General features: G+C 38.6%; 1 protein-coding gene across 4 annotated transcripts in view; it reads left to right on the top strand.

Moving 5' to 3' along the window:
• PRMT3 (protein arginine methyltransferase 3) overlaps positions 1-22,084 on the top strand; it is a 63,795-nt gene extending 41,711 nt beyond the window's left edge. For 2 of the 4 annotated variants that reach the window (XM_040608449.1, XM_040608451.1), the window contains 3 exons: positions 9,872-9,922; positions 10,127-10,214; positions 21,401-22,084. In XM_040608449.1, coding sequence (XP_040464383.1) covers positions 9,872-9,922; positions 10,127-10,214; positions 21,401-21,510 — 249 coding nt within the window. In that variant the 3' untranslated portion in view covers positions 21,511-22,084. Of the gene's footprint in view, positions 1-5,535; positions 7,610-9,165; positions 9,311-9,871; positions 9,923-10,126; positions 10,215-21,400 lie in introns of those variants that run through there. The other 2 variants (XR_005829900.1, XM_040608450.1) reach the window with 2 other exon arrangements.

Here is a 22,084-nt window from a genome sequence, read left to right as displayed (position 1 = left end):
AGTCTGCTACAAGTGGTTTATTTGGCTTTTGCATGTCTACATGTGAGACAAAGGCTTCCTTTGATATAGGCACAGAGAATATGTGGCTGTGTAATGTAAACACTAGAGCTGGTAACAATCTTGGATACCTGGTTTTGGATGGACCTGTGTGTCAGTCCAGGATGCTGCATTTGCCACCACTTCTGCTGCATTTTGGATGCAAAAGAGCTTGTTGGTGTTATAAAGTGCAGTTTTCACATTGTCATTAATGTGAGTTAGTAGCTGTGTACAAATACTTTGTCATTATTTATCAGTTATCACCAAATTAAGTAAAGACGCAGTAACCTCTTGGGTTTTATTAAATGGAAATCTATGTGGCTTATTGTGCATGCACAAAAAACCCAAACCTCTTGGCTTTAGTTGTCATAGAATCATAGAGTAATTCTAGTTGCCTCAGGGCAGGTTCACCTTTGATTTCAGATGAAGCTCCAGTGCAGCCCTGGGTTAATTTTCTTAATGTGGCCACTTTTGAATAACTGATTAGTTAAACAGAAATGTTTACAAAATCTTGGCTATCTTTTTGATGTTTGGGTAAAATAGCTTATTTTGTAATTGTCGTTTTCCCTAGCACTAGAGCTTTAAGAAAACCTCATTTCCATTCTATGATTCTTTGGTATCACTGACTTACAAACCAAGATGTACACCTGCATTTTATGACTTGCAAGGAGGAGGGGAAGGAAATGGGGGAAGAGCAGTGTTTCTGAAACTTTGCAGTGAATGCAGGTTTTAAAAAATGATCAGAACTCTGTAAACTATTTTGCACTTCATCATTTAGGTTTATTGACACTTTGAGTGAAATTTCCACTCTTTCCATGATGGATTGTAGAAGTTTAGTTGGGGGTTGACAGTTCATCCATCATATCAGGCTGCCTAACCTTGCAGTAAATGAACAATAAAAGTCCATTATTTATATTGAGAATTTTTGCGGAGATGCTTTAAGATTGCAATTTGGCCTCTGAAAATAACATTTGATGTTTTTCTTGTTTGCATCCGTGCTTTCTTGTTCTACTGGTTTTTCATTTTCTCGCCCAAAGAGAAAGCTGCTTACCCAAAATTCTAGCTTTTTGTACTTGTTTGTTCTGATGTTTGTCTTTTTAAAATACGAACATTTTAAAATACTTCTGGTTTAATTAAAAAAAAAAAAAATCATCACAGAGGTAACAGCTTGGAAATCCATCCTTTTATGTCTGTATGTATCGGGGGTGTTTAGCTCACAACCTAAAGTTCATTTCAGAGCAGCTTTTCCCTCAGCCCTTTCTGTGCCATAAAACTTTGGAAACAGATTTAGTTGTTCTATTCCTCGTGTTGCTATCAACAGCAAAGGTAAGTTCAGACCAGTGTTACCATCAGAACTAGGACTCGCTCTCTTAGGTGGTCTGTCTTCAAAAACCCAACTGAGGTGCTGGGTGGTATGTGAGTTGCTTTGTGGATCTTACTGCAGATCAGCTACCAGTTTGCACAGTGTCATTGCATTGTGGGGAGTGGGTTTCCATGCAGCTTCTCTCCAAGGCACCGCATGAGTGCAGAGGAGTATATGGTAGGTGTTCTTAGAGGGAAATAGCAGCAGCACAGAATGTGTGGTTGCTGAACTTCTTTTCACAGAAGCTTGAAACTGGTGGGAAGTAGTTTAGCAAGTACTTGGAGAAGGAGTTGTGGCCTCGGCTGTTTGTAGGATGCAGCATAGCGTTAATTGTTGAAGAGCTCAAAGCTGAGGTCTTCTGAGCTGAGGACTCTGGAGGCATTATACGTTGGGGTCGGTTGTTTCCTCCGATCAACCTGTTTGGATGCCTTGGGCTTTAGAGGCTGCACTTGTTTCTGTGGCAAGATGTTACATACCTCTAAAATCTGACCTTGGTTTTTCCGCAGTCTCTCTTCCTCCCCCTTTCTTTCTAGATACTGTTTGAAATTCTGTGTTTATTTTCAGTCTCAACAAAGAAGCTGACCGCTTCATGATTTCCCCAGGCTTTATTTCTTTCTTGTAAATTGTTCTGGTAAATGTTTCTGGGAGGATGTCATAAACGCTGCAGGAAAGCTTCACCTAGGAGAGAGTTAGGAATAGAGCTTTTTTTCCCTGTTCTCTGGCTGGTGGGAACACAGAAAGATTAGTCTCTTAAGCCTAATGTTAACCTTTGGGACTTGCCACCCACCTCTTTATCATCCTTTGATTTTTTTTGTAACTCCACTCCATTTTGCTTTGTTGCTTTTTAGTACAAATCTTTTACTTCCTGAAACTGAAAATGCGAGTGCTGAAATATCTCTTTCTCATCTTCCTAAATATTCTCACTGTTCTTGCTCTTGGAAGGCCTTCTTGCTGACCTCTTGGCTAATTATCTGGTTGTATGATAGTGCCACTTAATTGTACTAGAGGTTGTTTGAAAACCATAGCAGTTCAGCAGGCAATAGGCTGACTGTTTTCTGGTTTTTAGATAAATGGACTAAGGACGTAAATGCCCAGACTTAGTGATGAGCTTGTGCTTGTGCAAAATAGAAAACCAATGCAGTTCCTATAACCTAAGAGCATAGTATTAATTGACATGTACCTGATTTGTCTGTCCTTCCACCTGTAAATTATTTTAAATTACTCTCATATTTTTGTATGACCAGAAAAAAAACCCTAGCAGAGTATTAACTCATGCTGGTAACATCAGATCAGCCTGATGTGTCTCTGTAAGTGCATCCTGACTGTATTGCAGGTGATCCTGTAATGCCTTTATTGAGCCATATCCTTAAAAAAAATGCTTAATGCTCTAAATAGGTTTCCTTCCAGGTATTCAAGCAATTAAATAACTCTTCAAGGAAAAAAAAATCCTAATAAAACTGAGAAATATGGAAAGAGTGAGCAAAAATAATAATTCTAAATGTGACTTTGTATGTAGTGTTTAGTCTTTCAGAAGTTATTGGGGAGGGGAAACGTGTGTCAAGGCTTTTTTCAAAGCATGTATTTTTTCTGTGATTTTTTTTTTATTTTATTTCTCCTGTTGTTTACCACAAAGTAGTATGTTTTAGCACTAAGTTTATCATTATTTTAGCTTTCAAAGATCAAAGATTTTCAAAGCATGAAATGGTTGCATGGAATCATTATATGAAATTGTTTCAAAGCACTTTTAGTGCAAGTTGCCTTGGTTTCAGTCTTACAAAGATAATGGTCAAAAATAAATTTAATTAGCCTGCAAAAGTGCATTTTCCTAATAAAGAGCTAGGGTTTGTCACTGCTGATTTTAATTAGACATCTGGCTAATAACAGTTAGTAGATGCTGCTAGGAAAATATACCATTAATTGTATTCTAAGTTGATCACTGTGTGAGCTTTAGAGATAAAATATAATGGTGATTACCCTCAGTGTAGAAATCAATTGACAAACTTTCTCTTTTGTTTGCAAGCGTTTCCCCTGTGAGTCCATCAAGGTTGATCTGTTCTAGCTGAATAATAATATCCCCTGGGAGGAAAATGGCAGTATCTCTTCATTGCTCCCAGGAGATCTTGTCAAAGAGCAGGGGATGTATATAAAAAGTGGGAGGGAGGGAGGGAGGAAGGGGGTGAAAGAGGGATAATGAACCAGAGGACGTGACTGATGTATTAAAACCTTTAGGAGGAAAAAGGAAGTTGAGTTGACTGGAGAAAATTATTTTCATAAGGAAAAATCTGTGCTTGTTAAAATCTTCCTAAATGGTCAACAGTTTCATTTCCTAATGTCCAATCTTCCGCTTGGGAGCCAGCAATAAGTATTAACATATGAGCCTTTAATTCCAACCTTAGGTGAGAAATTAGATATTTTATTATTTTTTTTAAGGTAAAGTTGGAAATCTGGCTTTGGGTACCATGATTAAACGCACCTTGAATACCCCATTTCTGTTCAAAGGAAAGACTACTCTGTCATGTTATGAAACAGGATTTCTCCTTCAGATCTACTTGGTTATTGGTAGTCTCCTATACACTGGTCTCCAGATTCGTAGTCCTTTTAAAATACAAAATTACTGAGTTTTAATAGCAAGGGGTTTCATTTCCCTGTGACAAAAACGTAGCAACTCTGCTGCATGGATGACAAACATTCCATCTCCATGCTTGGATAAACTCCATCAAAAGCACATTATCTCCCACTTCTGTGGCCAGCTGTCTAATTGTATTTGTTGTAGCCACTCACTGTTGGAACATGATACTAGTGAAGAGCAAGAATGATAAATTGCTCACTGTAGGTGATAGCGATGATGATAATTTTTAATTTCCTTGTTCCTAAGTGAATTGGTAAGGTTGCCTTTATGAGTTCTCATAAGGAGTCGAGCGGTCTCATTTGTTTTATCCTGTTAAAATGCTGCATGTACGAGCAGCCATTTTCTTTAGAAAACAGCCTCAATATTCAGATAGATTTGAATTAAAATTTAAACTCCTCTTGCCATTTCAGCTAAGGGCTCTAAGTGGAAAAGAACAGATAATATGTACTAATGTTGATCTACTACATATATTACAGCTTTTTGTGATCTTTATTTATTTGGTACATGTCACATGAATGAACAGGGGAAAAATAAACTCAAATAATTTATCTGGTAGGGAAGAAAAATGTTGAAGACCAGTGAATCTTCCTGGGAGGACGTGTTTCACTTACAGGTTTTTTTGTATGTTTGTATGAACACCTTAGAAACCCTTGGTGATGAATGAAAACTTTAAGCTACTTTACACGAACTCTTATTCAAAACCTGTGTTTGACAAAACCAGGTAGAAGTTAGCAGCTGCTGTTTTAATTTCAGGAATATTTTACTCTTAGTTGAGTGAACTCTTTAACCTTTATAGGTTGATGCTTTGCATTCCCATTAAGGTACATAGACTCCTAAATGTTTCCTTAGTTCTTGATTTAAGCTTCTTAGTTCCCTCGGTAAACATGAAGGCTTTGTTCTGGGGTTGGAGTTTTAGTCTTCATAGCTCTGCTTTTCTCCTGGCAGTTTATTTGAGAGCAGAAAGAATAATATTTCTGTAGTGTTTCCCAATATTTAACATCCTTTGAGGCTAGAGGATGTGTCAGGCTGCAGTTGCAGTTATTTATTACCGGTTTAGAAGTCATTATTTTTGTTTTCCTTTTTCATGCTAGTCAAGAGACTGGCACTTGAAAGATTCTTCCAGAGAAGTCTTAAGTTCTTGCAGATTAGTTGCTGGTGAAGTTGTAAATGAGCTGTCAAAGGTGGAGCAAAAAGATGAGGAAAACTGCAGTAGAAGTAACTGTTATTGTTATGCTTAAAAAAAAAAAAAAAAAAAAAAAAAAAAAAACACACACCAAAAAAGCAAAACAAATCACCCAAGGCAGCAGTTGTAAAACATCATCTAGAATTTATGGGGGCATTATTTGCTTGTTCTTTTTCTGTAGTTTGACTTGTCATGAAGAAGATGCCACCTTCAATAAAAATCTGGCCAGCGCTATATTCCATTTTAATAGGCTTCTGCCTGTGATTGCTTTTTGTATGCCACTTGTAAGTGATTGTTTGTTTTTCTTTATGTTTTGCTCCTTAGCTCCATGTGTTAAACTTTACAACAAGAGGGGAAGACTTAATATTTATCCAAGCTGTAAACATTGGAAGTGTCTGTCTTTATAGTATTGCATTTTAATAGAAGTTTGTGATCGACTGTCACAGCTACTGCAATTTGTGGTAGCGTTCAAAAGTGAAATGAAAGGAAAAACATTTTGAACATCACTTCTACAGAATTATTCCACTGCAGTGTGCCTGAATATAAAAGATAAGTATTGTGCATTTCATTATAAAACCAGAACCAAGTAATGAATTAAAAAAAATTTAAGATTTAAGGGAAGATATAAATTCCTAAAAAGAAGCTAGTAACCAAACCCACAATTTTATAGCTAGGTTTGTAAACTCTATTTATTAAATCCTTTGACATGGCAAAGAAAACGTTCTTTGTGTATTAAAGGTAGTGTCATTCACTGATTTTATCTTTTTTAAAAAATTATTGTTTTGCTACTCCTAGAATAGCTGATTTTTTTGAATGTGAAAAGATCTACGAAATTGAGTTTTAACAAAAAAAGCTACATTCTGGATTTAAAATGTCAAGGTAGGAATTAATTGATAACATTTGTACTTGTTCTGTGCTAGATGAATAAAACCAGACCATCATAGTAAGGCTGTAATGGTCTATTCTTCAAATTACTCGATTGTTTAAAGCCAAGTTTGAGTGGTTGTAAGAAGCTGTCAACTTGTTTTCTGATATGAAGAAAGTGTTTAATTGGATGTAAAGAGTAAGATTCCTCTTTGACATAGACCCACCCACTCTTTAGGCTAAGGTTTACTAGATTCACTGCAAATCTGAGGCTTCGTTTTCTCTTGGGTTCCTTCCTTGCCTGGCTTCTACAAAAGGTCTGAGTGCGATGCTGAGGTCCCATCCCTCTGTGCCTTCCCTGTATTTTAGCACAGAGAAAACCCAGCCTGTTTCTTGTGATGATACTTTTGAGTGATCAGTTCCATGCACAGATGGGAATAGATGGGAAGGAATGTTGAAAGAAATAAAGAATGGTATCGGTAGCGAACTTCTTAACAATTTAATATGAGCCTGGGACCACCTCAGCCTTGAAACTCATTACGCCTGTCCTTACTGATTGCTTTTCTTGTTCTACAAAATCGCCTGGTGGGTTTTTAGGAAGGCTGGGTGTGCTCATTATTAATTAGTCTGTAGGTATCTGTGTAGCTGGCTTGAGATCCCTTAGACCTGGGACAGATCAAATGACAAACCAGCTCAAAAGCAGAAAGGTCTCGAAAAGCCAACAGTCTATTAAACAAATTTTGCAGCTGGTCTGTAGCTCTTGGGTTTGGTATTACTCGTCTTCTTTTCCCAAAGATGAGAAATATGAGGGGAGAGGTTTCTTTCTGGAGATTAAACACAGTGTTGGTAAGTGGTGGCAGGTTGTCTAAAAATGTTTATTAAAGACAAATTACATAGTTGTAACCGATTTAACAAAGAAAAATTGTTAAACCAAGTGTGTTTGAGGGCGGAGGGGGTTAGTTGGCTTAAAAATGGTTTGGAAATGTATTAATGAAAGACACTTATTAGATTTCTAAATTGCACTATGTGCTCTTACAGGTAATTTTCAAAACATCATTCAAACTCTATACTGTGTGTATTTAAGCATACAATCTCTATTTAGCTACGCAGGGCTGGAGTTGCCTGCGGACATAGCTGACTAGAGAGTCTTTTGTTTTTGGGGTGCTCCTGCTGTCCCAGTTCCGACCAAATTTTTGGGAACACCTGAAGCTGTTCACAGGAGCCTTAGGGATGTGAGGAATTTATCTTGTTAGAATATTTCTTGATATTTTTTTTTTCCTTCTGGCTCAACAGTTATTTCAGTATCAATATTAAAGGACATAAATCCATTTTAGAATATAACAAAAGGAGTGTATTGTATCGATGTAGAACTTGCTGTTCTCTGTAGTCGCTGGAGCTCTGCATAAGGTGGTCTTTGTGATGTGTAATAATTACTGTTACTATCTCTTGATTTAGATATTCGAAGTCAGTGTTTCGGGTTGTTTCAGTTAGGAAACGATTGATGTTGTAAGGCATGAGGTGGGTATTTATCCTAGTTGTTTACAGAAGATGTGTACAAATCCTGTTTCTCTGAGCACAGGAGGCAGCAGACAGCGAGGGACAGTTTCTTGCTTGTAACTGCAGTTTCTTTTCAGCCTGAACTTGATCCAGTCCCCCAAAAAATGCAGCTCTGGGGATGTCTTCTCAGGGTAGCGCGTAGAGTGTTTCTGTTACTTCTTGCTACCAAGTGTATAGATATCTGCATCCACCTTAGCTATGGTACATCTGCATAGAGCTTTTAGTTTTCTAGTCCAAAATACAGCTTGATAGTCCCGTATTCTCTGTAAGCCAATTTTTTCCCCCTCGTTACTTAATGTATTTTTGTTGTTGCAGCCTTTCTCCTATGATTGTATCCTAGGTCTGTCTTCTAAGTATATCAACAGTATTGACCTGATGATTGAAAAACATGTTTATGACATAGTAGATCTCTGACTAATGTCCAGAAGAGGTTGTGCATCAACAAAAGTAGTCTGATGGGTCAATAAAACTTTGTCAAAAGCTTCTCAATCTTTACTCCAAAAGGCATATTAGAGACAAGGCTGTAATTTACTTAAGAATGACATTCTCAGCATTGAGTGATAGGACTTAAGGGATGGAAGAGTCACAGTTTCCAACGTCTGGTGTTTGTTTGTCACGAAGGTCCCCCCGTGCGTCCTTGGATCATTTTTTTTAAGAATATCTGCGCACATCAGAATTTGGAACTTGCCAGGCTTCTCTGGAGCGCCCTTATCTGAAAAAAGTTACGTTTGATGAAAAGCGTGATCTACGCTTACTTGTTTTAACACATTGTATTCTCTGCCACGTTGCTGAAATCTGTTCTGGATGTAGGCTAGAGAGGAAAAAGACCAGAATAGTTTAGCTATCATTCAGATTACGTATTTCATAATGATTAAGCCCTATGCCGTTCATTTTGTTACCTTAATTTTGTAAGCGTGTTTGACTTTATTTTTTTCCTTCACTCTTATCTCTTGAGTCAGTACGAAGGGCATGCTGCAGAACTCATCCTTGGTAACTATTCAGAGCCACCAGTTTCCTAAACTTAGAGAAAAATACGCTCTGTGAGAGGAGGTTTATAATCAGATGCTGGCGATGAGTTTTCATGCAACGGGCCTGCCATCTTTGAATTGGTACTTCTCTTGTTCGAAAGTGTTATAGCTGACGTGGGGAGAATCTCTTCCTGCTGTCATGGGGATAGAGCCCTCAGCTGCTGTAGTTGAAGTTACTCAACAGCTCCATTCTGGGTCATTTCTTCAGGCTGACACGTAATAGAAAAGCATGACTGCCTTGGGCCTGTGGTCTGGTTTCCTCAGCATATTTGTAGGAGACAGTAGGAAGCAAATAAACATGATCACGAACAGGATTTCAGAGGTGAAACTGTGGAGTGGATGGTCTTTTATTAGCATCTTCCAGTTCTTGAATTCTTTGCCTTTCCGGGACTCTCACAAGGCTTTTTTTGTCAAAAAAGCAGGCTGGTATTAAAAGACTGTGTAACTAGTAGTGTCAGTATGCTGTTCTGTCTGCGGACGTTTTGTATTTCTTTTTCTCTTCAAGCTGAACGAGGAGTACCACTAGTGAATTACTGAACTTGGAAGAGAGAGGCTGTCTTTGAGGTTAGGAGTGAGATGGCAGGAGAGGCAGAAGTGCTGCAAGGAATCTCATGGAGAGTTACTATTGGAAACTATTAACTGCTGGAAAGGTCAGCCTGAAGCATTTGGGAATCACTTTCCTTATCTGTGTGTGTAGTAGAGGGAGAAATATATTCCCTGCCTGGTTATGCTCTGCCTCTGTTCAGAGGGAGCTTTTGTGGCCAACGGTGTTCATCCCCACCAAGAGTGAACACGTCACGCAGCATCCCTTGTGTTGTGTGCGTATCAGGGAGGGCGGGGGAGCTATAGAAGACAAGGATGGAATTTTATGCTTGTGGGTTTCACAGCCAAAAGTTTGTTTGCTTGTATGTAATTTTAGTTGCAGATAGGGGGTGTGGGTTATTTTGGAAAGTCAGACTAATATTTGATATGTAATAAAATGCAGTTAGTGTGCTGAGTATTCTTGAGTAGGACAAAGGTGTGGTGGCAGCTTATTTTTTGACTTAGGATCTCTAGCACGGTAGAAATCCTAAGTCTCTAAGCGTGTTCCTCTTGGTAAAAGCTTGAAAGAGAGAAGAAATCCCAAAAAAAGTATTTATTAGTGATATACTTTTTCCTTACTGTCATTCTTATTCCTTTATCTTATTTGCATTTTCCTCTGTTTTTTATAGGCAGTTGCTGGTTATTTTGATATATTTTTTGAGAAAAACTGTCACAACAAGGTGAGTATTTGGGGTTTATGCACTTTAAAAACTTCTTTGAGAAATGAGGGTGGGTTTGTGTTTTATTCTGCCTCAAGGTGTTTGGCAGTGAGTCTGTTTCGCTGTAGCAAACACTTCATGTGCATGTGTGTTCAGTAATTGATTGATGTGGTGTGATATCAAAAATGTTGTTCTTAATCAAACTCTTGAACTCTTCCATTGCAGGTCTTGTTTTCAACTGGTCCCCAGTGTACCAGAACACACTGGAAACAGACAGTTTTTCTCCTGGAGAAACCAATTCCTGTAGAAGCAGGTATGTTTAAATTCAGTTGTGGTGCAACAGTGGTTGTGTTACACTGCTGTTGTCCTAAAATTTAAATCTAGAATACCTTAGAAATGATGTGTGAAAATGAACTAGTAAATAAATCTTTCAGCTGCTGTTAAATTTTTTGTCTTGGCAAAGCACTGGGATATATCTGTCTATACAAAGTTCATGTTAAAAAATACTTACAAATATCTGCATAGGTACACATTGTAAGTGGGCATATGTCTTATACTTGTGTAGCTCCATACTGTAATTTTGACGAGAATTTCTGTATCAAAGCATTTCTGAGGCAGAAAAATGTAAGATCAGAACTCTGCTATACTCTGTAACATTACTAATGTTCTCAAGTATTGCATTTTTCAAGTGATTGTATACGATTTTTTTTTGTAGCACACCTGAACTACACTGTCTTAGTTAAATGAATCATGAATATATGCATGGGTGTTGTACCTGGCGCTGTGGGATTACTATGTAAATTGAAAACTGTTTCAAAAAAGTATGGAAGAACTTAATTTGATGCACTGTAAGTTTTTATAAAATCGTTAAGTACTGTAATAAGTTGCACCTCGAATGTGATGCAAGTAAAAAAGGCTTTTGTTGTCATTAGGGATAACCCAAAATGCAGGTGCTAAATTGTTCAAGTAAGGCTTTGAAGACTCAGGTGATGCTTGTTAGTGGGTTTGATTAGTTCTGTTTGGTAGGTCTTGAAAATATGTTTCTATGCAATAGTCAAATATTCCGTGCTTTATAGACACAGAAATAGGTCCATGACTGTTGCAGGACAGTCATGCAAGAGGATGGGCATACAGCAGGTCAAGAATTCTAAGTCGTGCCCTCTTATTCCTGTAGAACTGCACTTTCTTTCAAACTCTTCTGCTCCTTTTGTAATCAAAGGAGACGAAGTAAATTTTTTATGCTGTTCTATTATTTTTTATTTTTGCCCAGTTAACCACTAGATATTTATTCAGTGCTGTTGAGCTCTTACCCAGTGGTGAAATAGTTGTCATTGAGGGCCATTTTTCTTCACATGCTAGCAGGACCAAGGGCGGAACCCCAGAATGGGGCTCATTTCTGCTCATTACTTTGTAAATTCACGGTAATACATGGCCCTGACCTGAACAGTTTGTAAATAGATAGCACAGATGGGGGGAAAGCATACAAAAACTTAGGGGGATGCTGCAATAAAACCTGACATCAAGAGGCTTAGAGATGCTATAGAGATGTATTGATGTAGATGGAATATTGTCTCTTTCAACAGACCTAATTATGAATGTACAGTGGCGAAAGCGGCGTATGCGGTTAATTAAATTGCTTTTACTGTTGCCTCTTCCAGCTATAAGCCATGACAACTTTTCCCCAGGAGCTTCTTTCCTAACAGCACTATGGTCTACGTTATCTGATAAAGTCAAAGCAGCGAAATTATTTATATTCCTAAATATTTTTTTATTTACATATTCTTAGCATCTGTTACTTCTTGGGATGCACATATACATTGCTGCATTTGTACTTGGCTTGTGTTCTGTTCTGCTTCTCTTTCTAGACAAGGCTGGCTAAGGTCTCCTTGCTGCAACTCATTAAATTTCAGTGTCATAGAGTGTGAAGTGAAATTTTTTTAAGTGCAGTGACATTTTTTAGAATATGCACATTATTTAATATTACATAGATCATTTGACATTTAGCAAATGTGTGAAATTACTGGGAGGTGTGCCTGTCTTAAGAATTCTAGTCTTAAGTGCAGTGACTTTCTGAAGACAACTGCAGAAGCAGTGTCTTTGCGGCAGTGAACGCAACCTAGTTGACCTTGAAGATCATTTTTGCTGTAACTCCTTTATCAGCTCACATTACTTAAAGTTATTTCTGTAACAAACCTTGTTACAGCTATGTTTTTCTTCTCTTTATACCTGTCTCCTTTTTGTAGTTAATTTAAGTTCCCCTTTCCCATCCTTTTACCCATTCTGTCTGGTTTTATCTTACATATAATTATCACTTTAATCTGGGATTCTCTACCTGTTATTTCTCGTGCTAGAGAAGGTTCTGAGAGAAACTCTTCATGTAATTCCCTTTTCCTTTGTAATCCCAGTTTTAATTTCTGTGGGATCTCAGTTATTCATGGATGACATAAGCCTATCAGGGCAGAATGTGTTTCCTGGTACCTACATAGGAATGTTTCTGAACGTATGGGATTTAAAAAAAAACAAAGGAAAAAAACAAAACAACATATTATTTCTGATCCTTCTCCTTTGTTGTTCCCCAGATCTTTTTTCCTCAAGAAAAGATTAAACACTTATACATTGTTTGAAGGCTTCAGCCTTTATATCCTATGTTACGCAATATTCATCAACCTTGTGTATGAATACTTACAATAAGAAATGTATATGCGGCACTGGGAGATAAAACGAAGAAAAACCACTTGTGACTAAATGTATTCATAGAATCATTTAGGTTGGAAAAGAGCTTTAAGATCTTTGAGTGCTACTGTAAACCTAACACTAAGTCCATCACTAAACCATGCCTCTAAGCATCTCATCTACATGGTTTTTTTTAAACACCCCCAGGGACGGTGACCCCACCACCCCCTGGGCAGCCTGTCCCAGTGCCTGGCCACCCTCCCAGTGAAGACATTTTCCCTGACCCCCAACCTGAACCTCTCCTGGTGCCACCTGAGGCCGTTCCCTCTTGTCCTGTCGCTGTTCCCTGGGAGCAGAGACCGACCCCCCCTGCCCACAGCCCCCGCCAGGCAGCTCTCGGGAGCCATCAGGTCCCCCCTGAGCCCCCAGCCCCTTCCCCAGCTCTGTTCTCCCTCTCTGGACACGCTCCAGCCCCTCCGCGTCCCCCTGGCACGAGGGGCCCAGAGCTGAGCCCAGGGCTCGAGGGGCGGCCGCTCCAGTGCCCAGCGCAGGGGGACGGGCACTGGCCCTGCTGGCCACACACTTTTCATGGTAAATATTGGAAAATAAATAGAAAATAGTATGATTTGAGTCTTGCAGTAATCTGACCAGCGTACCCGTGGTGGCATTTGCTTTCAGTATTTTAATAGGCTGTGAAAGAAAGATTTGGTCGTGTAATGTGCATTGAAAATGTTTTCTTGTTTGGAAAGCATCTTTCATACGGGGCAGTGGGGTTTTTCCCTTCATAAAGGAAAATGATTCCCATAGATTTCTAGTTCGAGTAAAACAGTGACACTGACAAAAAATCTCTTATGAGATGCTTTATGGCTTTTGGGGATATGCCTGAAGTCATTATAAAGCGCTGATTGTATTTGGATTTGCTCTGTGAAAGAGGCTGAGCTTACAGATATCTGAACCTGTTGGGTGTTTAACAGGAAAAGGCTCCTTTAGCCATGGCAAAATAGTTTTGTCCAGCAGCGTGAACTAGCTGATTTTCTCAGCTCTTTGATGCCAGGTTATTTGTTGTAAAAATAGATCTAGTTTCTCAGCCATAAAAAAGATTTAATGTTTTGACCTCCATTCTAATGATAACAGAACCAAGCCGTCACGGGCCAAAAGATGTGGCTCGCAACTAATCCTTCCTCCTTTGCCATTCCCTCTGCAGCCTGTGCTACATGTGCAATGTTTACAAATTCTCTGGGATGAAATGGGAGAGGTTTAATCTAGGTCCAGAGATCTGGAAAGTGAGGCAATAGAAATTACACCTAATTAATACTTCTGAGTTACCACTGAATTTCAGCTTGATACCTCACTATGATAGACAGCTTGGTCTATAGGTGTTATGGATGATTTGGTTTCAATTTGATGTGTGAGTGGGGGATAGACTCTTACTCCTCTTATATTCTGAAAAGCTGGTTTTCCTCCTCCCAGCCTCTGACAAAGAGACTTGAAGCGGATGTACGATGAAGGAAAACAAAACGGCGTCAGTGTGTTGCATGTGCTTTAACTGCTTAGCAAGCAGTGAAATTAAAGAAGCTGGAGAAAGAAGGCAGATGATATTTTATTGCCAGAACAACTGGGGTTTCTCAGACAAAAGGGTATTGTGTTGTAGACTCCCTACAGAGTACAAGGCTTCAGTTAGCAGCCCTTTTAATAGTTTGAAAATGTCTTTATTTTGAAAACTGAAATTGAGATGCAAAGCAGTACCTTGTTCTTGTTAACAGTCCAAATGTAAGTCTTTTACTTAGGTTGTTTGTTGAAATATTCCTGCTAAGTTTCATAAAAAATTACATACAGAATATCATTCTCATTTGGTTGTCTCAAGCATTTACTAAATATTTATATAATATAAATCTATATAATATATATTATATAAATTTTTTACAAAAAGTATTTTAAAGGGGCTACAGAATATTTTCCGTAACAGTGCATTAAGTTAAAACCCAGATCTGTATGCAGGCAAATTCCATTAGCAATAAACCAGCATATTGCCAGTGTTCTGTGTTCTTGATATTGCCTTGCAGTGGAAATAAAACCTTGATTTGTTTTTCTGTGGTGCTAAAAGGGACTAGCACAGCAAAACTGAGGTAGAATTCACATGACTAAGCCCCTGTAAAATCCTTGATTATCTTTAGCTCCCCAGCCTCCATAATTGGGTAGCTGTTTGTAAATTTACAAACTGAAAAATTTTAATTTGTTTACCTAGAGAGCTTTGTTAAAAGTAGGAAAACAACACAGGCACAATTAATCTGTCTGAATGTTGTGATCTTACACTGAAATACTTCAATATTGTGCGTCCCAATTGGATAATTTGGTTCCTAATTGAGATTTTAGTGTATGTTCTGTCTGTCTACAGCTGCAACATGGTGACTATAGAACGCTGTCACTTGTTTACTTAGAAGTGGTACATCCAAAAATGGTGCTTGCTTTTAAAATGTAGGAATTATTAAAACTTGAACTTTGAGGTCACACTAAATCATTCATGTCTTATGCTGTATCATTGGAAATAGGTGATTTAAAATTATCCTGCTGACTTTTTGGAAGCGTTTCTAAGTTTGTATTTCAGGCACTAAATTGAGAGAATCTCTTCCCATGGCTGTTATATATCATTGGAATATAATAGAAGTTCTATATCTAGACAGGAAAACTTGCATTTCTTGTGGCGTTCTGTGCCCCGCCCCCCAAGTCTTGCGACTGCAAGGGGATGTGGCTCATACAGCAACAAAACCCCAGCTTTCTTAGAATTTTGTCACAACTGCTGAGAAAGATTGGGACAAGGCTATACGGTTTAGCATCTCTACTACAGAAAGTAGTGAATTAAGACTAATTCTAGGTGAGAGAGTTTGGCTGCTGCAGCTAAACGTTTTGGAGGACCACATGTCTGACCTTCACCATTCCCTGTAGCGGAACTGTTTCTGGTACTTGAGCTATCTTGGGAATTTTGGTCACTTGCTGTGTGTGCACGTTATCTCAGGCAGCCATACGGTGCTCTTGCCTCGCTCGTTGGCTGTGCAGACTTCTTCGCGGTAGCTGGTTCATAGTTTGTCTTGGGGAGTTGAAACATGCTAATTTGGTACAAAAACTCTTCATAGAATATACTTGGAGCACGAAAGGAAAAGACAGAACCTTAGCGTAGTTTCAGAGGAGGGTGAACAGTGGTCTGACGGCAGCTGTTTGCCATTCCTTTCTTACTTAATAAAAGTAGCCAGCTGGTGGAAGAAGGGTGTCACAGATCAGATGGGCAATGCAGACAGGCAGTGATTACTGCTGGGTACAGAAACTGCTCGTTGGACCTCATTGGGCTGGGGATTCAGTAAGAGAAGTGGCCAAATGGGAAGGTGGCAGTCCATGTACAGCTGCAGGTGCCTGCAGTTTAAGATGATGAATGGGAGGATTAAGGATAAATTACTAAGTTTCAGGGAAATGCTCTTAGTCCCACCACGAATTATTTGTCTTGGATTTTTCCTTTTCATTTTCAGAAGGTAGATGGGGTATGGAAACTACTCACTAACCAACTCTTCTGGAGTAATGCTTTAGAATAGACTCGCTGGGTTTAGTTGCACGCTAGCCCTCAGTGGTGCGTAAGGGAGTGGGTCCAGCTCATCTCAAGCAGAGTGGAAAACGAGAGAAGGTTTCAGTTGTCAGCCACAAACGAGGACAACCTTATAGTGAAGAGTGGTGTCAAAGCTTACTGTTGTGTAACTGAACGCATGCATGACTACCACCTAGAAGTTTGTGGCTCTCAGTCTAGGGGATTTGTAAAGGTGTTCCTCACCAGCAGTTCAGTGGTTAAGGTGCCTTCAGCCCAAATCCACTGCGGTTTTCTAGCAGCTCCCTTTGAAACAACTCTTGTGAGAGCATTTATAAGGTTTTAACATTTTTATGGGGTTCTGGATACAGAATGCTTTGAGTACCATGTTCTTGCTTGTCTCACTGTTAACTTCGTAAGTGGAAGAAAAGAAGGAAACCTGGAAGACCTTGATTGCTGGCTACCTTCATTAACTCTTTCAATCTCCTCTATAATCAAAGAGGGAGGGGACACAGAGTTGTACTGAAAGGCAGGGTAGTTCTTCACATCACAAACTCATTGCCACGCATCATTTTGAGCTTTAAGTAGATGCTGTGAGTATGTATGCAGGAGACTGCGTGGAATCTTTGGGTTCAGTCAAATCCTTTTAGGTGAATCAGGTTATAGACTGAGAATATTGGATTTGTTGGGCCTCAGCACTTGTAGCAATAGAGCTTTTGCACTGAGAGGCACCTTAGCTCACAGATGGCAGGCTGGAGGTGTGGGTGATTGTACTGCACAAACGTAAGTGAAAAACTGCTTATAGTTCCACTGATGGTAAAAGAATGAAAATTAACTACAAAGCACCTATACAGCGTGTACTGTAGAGCATGTAATCAGACATGTATTATTTGGCAGTGGGTCAGTATGGACATAGGGATGCATTTTTTCCAGTGGCTAGCAAGCTTGTGCAGCACTTCTGCTGAATTAGTTTGTTTTTTCTTGGGGGCACAAATTCCAGGACTCCCCAAGGGATAATAAAAATGCAGGAAGGGGTTTGTAATGGATTCGGTTTTGTCCTAATCAAACTGCAATGGCACTGTGCAGTTTACTCGGATTCAGCTGAGCGTGATAAGAGCAAGGTGATGCAGCTGAGTCCCAGAAGTGGCTTCCTCCAGACAGCTCACAGGACAGCAGAATGGTGAAAAAACATCAGTCTTCTTCCATCTACATGACATTGATTAATTGTTCAGAACTGCCTTTCTGTTACTTGGTTGCACTGCTGTTTGCTTTGGCCCTCAGAAAAGACTGTTTCGAAAGGCAAATTTAATGTGGTTACTGCGTAAGAAATAGCTGTGCAAAATGGAATGTTTTGTTTCATTAACTGCCTTTGCAAACAGAATCTGAGGGTTCCGTTGTATGAAGTCAGCTGTAATTTATGAAATAAGATATTTTTTTTTACTTCATTTATTGGTTTGTATTTAATCTTCTAAATGGTAAGATTGAAATATAGATTAAGTGAAATTTTGGAATTTTAGTTCTCGGAGGCTCTTTAGGCTTATTGAATGTTTTAAAAAACATCGTAGGATGTTAAAATAGATCAAATAATTCATTTTGTAGCAGTTCTGAAAATCTGAATGTACAAACTAGACTATATTTCCTAGTAGGAGAGAAGCTATAGCACCCTTTCATCTTCACTTTGGCCTTCTACCTGGCAAACCCGTCTCTGGGTTCACAGTTTATTTAATTTTTGCATTTCTTTGCAAAACATGTTGTTTTATGTGAGTCATTTGTGACCTAATAATAAAGCTGCATCAGAATTGAAGTGGAATCTCCAATGAACTGTTAAATAATGAAAAAAAATACAAAATTATCAAAGAATACATATATTTTTTGATGTTTTGTACAGTATTGGTACCACAGTCATTCTTTTTGAAAAATTTTCTTCAATGTTTATACTGCAGCCTTTGACAAAATGTCCTGCATTTATTATTTAGAATGTGGGTCTTCTATCAATTTACTGTTTGTGGATGCCACTGAGATTTTTCTCAAATGCAGAATTGTAAAATTCTTACTGAATTTGAAACCAGCTTAGTTTGAAGATACTAATTGTTTTCATTTTTGCAATATTGAAAACTTCAGCTTAAATTACAGGTCTTACTAAGGACTGGAGATAGAGATGAGTGTTTTCTAGTAACCGCAAGCAGCAATCTTCACAAAAGCGTAGTGAAATAAAGACACATCTGCCCAGTAAGCTCGTTAAAACCAAGACTATTAAGTCTGTATAGGTAATATTGCCTTGCAATATGAGGCAACATCGGTATTTGTGGATTATTTTTTCTTCAGATATTAGAATATTCACTGAGCGTGTAGTTTCGTAAAGATAAAAAGAATGCAGTGTGTATGTTGATCATCAAGCCAGAGGCAGGCTATGGGAACAGAATTAGTCATTCCAGAGTTTTTGCAATGACATAGAAGTTGCATAAGAATTTGTGCTGTAACTGACCTTTTGAGTATTAGACTGAAGGCCACCAAAGAAGATAGCCTGATTCTCGTGTGGTCCCCCAACTGGTCATAGAAAACAAAGATCCTCCAACTTCAAAATCAGCCTTTTGCTGGGGAACGTCATTTCAGACACCTCACTTGAAAATGCTAATGCTGTTAGCCTAAAGGTGGGATTTTTTTCTAATATAAATTTGGTATTATTTAAAAACCTCACACATTGTCAGATGTAAAAAGTAAAAATCTGTTCTGCCTGTCTGTGGTCCAGGCTGTTGAAATTCACTTGTCTGTAAAGAAACAAAATATAAAATACTAACCTGAAAGTATTTGGGTTCAGCTTCTAGTTGTATCCTGAGCTCTTTATGTGACAAGTCTGAAATGATGCCTGTGCTAATCTGAGTTTGATGCAATCTCTGCTGCACGGTGTACTAGAAGTATTTCAGGTAGTTCAAAACGCGTACAAATTTAGTCATTTCTATTTAAAGGGTTGTTGCTACATTCTGACTTCAGGCTTTTAGTCTAGAAGCCAAAACTGTGAAGCCATTCTTCATACAGACTTACTGAAATAGCCGTGTATATATTTCAAACACTGAAGTATTGAAAAAGTAATCTTTTCGTACATAATTGACACCGCTACGTGGTCATGTATGTCTGTATGAACAAAGAAATTTCAGTTTGCATATAAGTCTGCGGTTTGCTTCCACGTCTTTTATCTCTGTTTTCATCTTTCCATGAAACTGAAGATACGAAGCCAAAACTTTCAAGTACTAGATTCATAGCCACACTAATGTTTTTGAAATTTATTAACTTCTTTCCAGTATTTACGGGGGGGCAGTGTAGCCCAAATGATTAAGGGAAATCTATGAAACTCTGTCCCGTCTCTTTGCTCTGTAGAGACTTGAGGCTTTTTTCTTTTTGTTACCCCCCGGCTTTCCCAGCCAGGCACACAAGTTGGGAAGAACCTTGCAGCACAACCCAGGAAATAAGGAATGTGTTGGCTTTTTGTTAGGATGGGGGTGGGGAGAAGCAGGTAAAAGCTAAAAAGAAAACTAAATCCTCTTTAATGTCCTCCTCTAACACCTTCTCAGTGAATTTGGGCTTAATATTAAAAAATGGGAATATTTTTAATGAAAGTAGCTCCTTAAGCATCTAGAAATCAAGAGCCTTGTTGAAAGCTTAGTCTCTCAAACCTGCTTTTTAAATAAAGCTTTCAAATAAGCCAGTAGTAAACCCTGTGACTGGTTGAAATTGGCTGTGGATTTCAGTTTGTGTGACTGTTATGTGATGGACAGAGACTTGTAACTCTCGTCTTAAGTTTATATAGCATGAGTCAGTTCCTGGAGCTCCCAATATCTGTAAATCTAGCTTTCTGCTGTCGTCTTGTAAGGATCTTAGATGTGGGGAAAAAAGAAGTGAGGTACAGCTGTGCCCATAGAGAACATCATCGTCCCATCATTTAGTCCTGTATAAAGATTCAGAAAGTCGCATAGCTGTAAAGGCTTTTCACATAGTATCCGTTGAGTACGTTTGCATGATGATAAAATGGACTGTTAGATCATGACATTGGACTTACAGGTCCACAAATAATGTCTAGTCTTTGTGTGAAATTAAAACATCTCTTCTTAGCGAACGTATACAAGTTCTGAAGCTGGCACAGCAAGTTTACTTTTTCTCCTCATTTATTTCTAGAATCTGAAAGTGCTTCTAAAAGCTAGAACAGATGTTTGAATTACATAAAGAATAAATGTGGAAGAACTTGATGTGCTGTGGAACTGTAGCTGCTGTTGGGATGGAACCAGGCTTGATCAGCGCAGGCAAAGACAAAATGTTAAAAACAGACTTTGAGGCCTGGAATTCCTCTAGGACAAAAGCTTTTACTTAGGAACACCAAAAGCGAGAGTTGTGCCTCTCTAAATGTCTCTCAGCTCTTTCCTTCTGTGTCGAAAAGTGTTCTCTCTGGTTTTGGCTGAAGCACACGTATATATCAAGTGTTATGGTCAAGAAAGCCTGGTAGTTTGTAAAGGATGTGCAAACTTGAAATGCCATGGAGGTTTCTGTGTTAATGTTTCCTACCAGATAAAAACATCACCTAAAAAATTGCAGCTTAAATGAAATGCTTAAATGAAAATTAAATGACATGGCATATGCAGTAGGAAGTGGAATAGGTTTTTGTGGTTATTTGGTTTTACTCAAAGTCGATAGCAGTGATGCATTTAAGTGAGGGAGCTTGGCAAAGGAATAACGCAATACTAAATTTTTTGGACTAGCAATTTTCCTTTTTCCATACTCTTCTATTTCTGCTAATAATTTGCTTCAAGGATGGAAACCTATGTTCAAGAACTCAAATATACTGTATATAATCTGATCAGAAAATAGTTTATATTTTCTAAGCTTGGGAGTGAGGGCGAAATAGTACAATGGCACTTAGTCCCTCTCCAGCGAAGACGTGTGTGTGCCTGGAGATGCTAGGTACGGATGTGGAGAGCCAACTCAACCTGATAGAAGAAGAGGGCAACGTGTCCAAGGAATACAGTGTTTTTCCCCAATCACAATGAGAATAACTGGCATGTTAGCTGTTTGAGTGGGTCACCTGAGAAGTAAGATGTCACACAACTCGGCACCTCGCCAGCTTTAATTGCAATTAGTTTGACATTTATTTGTTGTCAAGACTGCTGGAAACAGCTTCTCATGCAACACAGCGGTATGTAATACACCTTTGCTGTTACTGTGCATAATTCAATATTGCCAGCTTAGTAATTTCCTTTTTATTTTTGCAGGAGAGGCCCTGAGAGGAAAGATAACAGTCCGCAAAAACAGGAAGGATCCACGGTCACTTTTTATAACCCTTTCAGTGAAGGACGCACAGCAGACGTACAGCCTTCAGTGAAAATTCTGTGCATATAACTTCTGGAAATGTTAAATTTAAATGTTAGATTGAACTGTTGGTAACTGTTCCTAAATATCCAGAAACGGTGAACTCTTGGATTTGTGTATGTATACACACACAGAAGAATATGTTAAGTTTGCCTAGATTTGAGATAGTACTGTTTGGATGTTTTTGCTGCACTGGGGTATGGAGACTCACGACAAAATTGGATTCTGTTGTTTCGTGTGATGTGGGGAAGGTAATAAAGATGGTTTGGGATTATGTGAGACTACTAGGTGATAATAATATCTTGCTGGGAAGAATAATAGATATGATTTTTCAGTATTGTTTTATTCTCCAACTGGCAAAATCTTTGTACAGGGTTTTTTGGTTTTTTTTAGGAAAGAAGATGCTAAATCATGTGCCAGTGTACCTCAACAGTAGCTGGAAGACCCCAGTGGGAATAAGTTTGGAATCCCAACTGCAGGATTGCAGCAGCAAAGGCTTTATTTTTATTACACACTTCTATAATAAAAAAGTTGTATCACACTTCAGTTAGATTTATCTAAATAAAAGGAGTGCGATATATAACACA

The sequence above is a fragment of the Falco naumanni genome, chromosome 10 (genome assembly GCF_017639655.2).
Source record: "Falco naumanni isolate bFalNau1 chromosome 10, bFalNau1.pat, whole genome shotgun sequence".
Taxonomy (NCBI): Eukaryota; Metazoa; Chordata; class Aves; order Falconiformes; family Falconidae; genus Falco; species Falco naumanni.
This window is presented reverse-complemented; position numbering and strand designations above follow the sequence as displayed.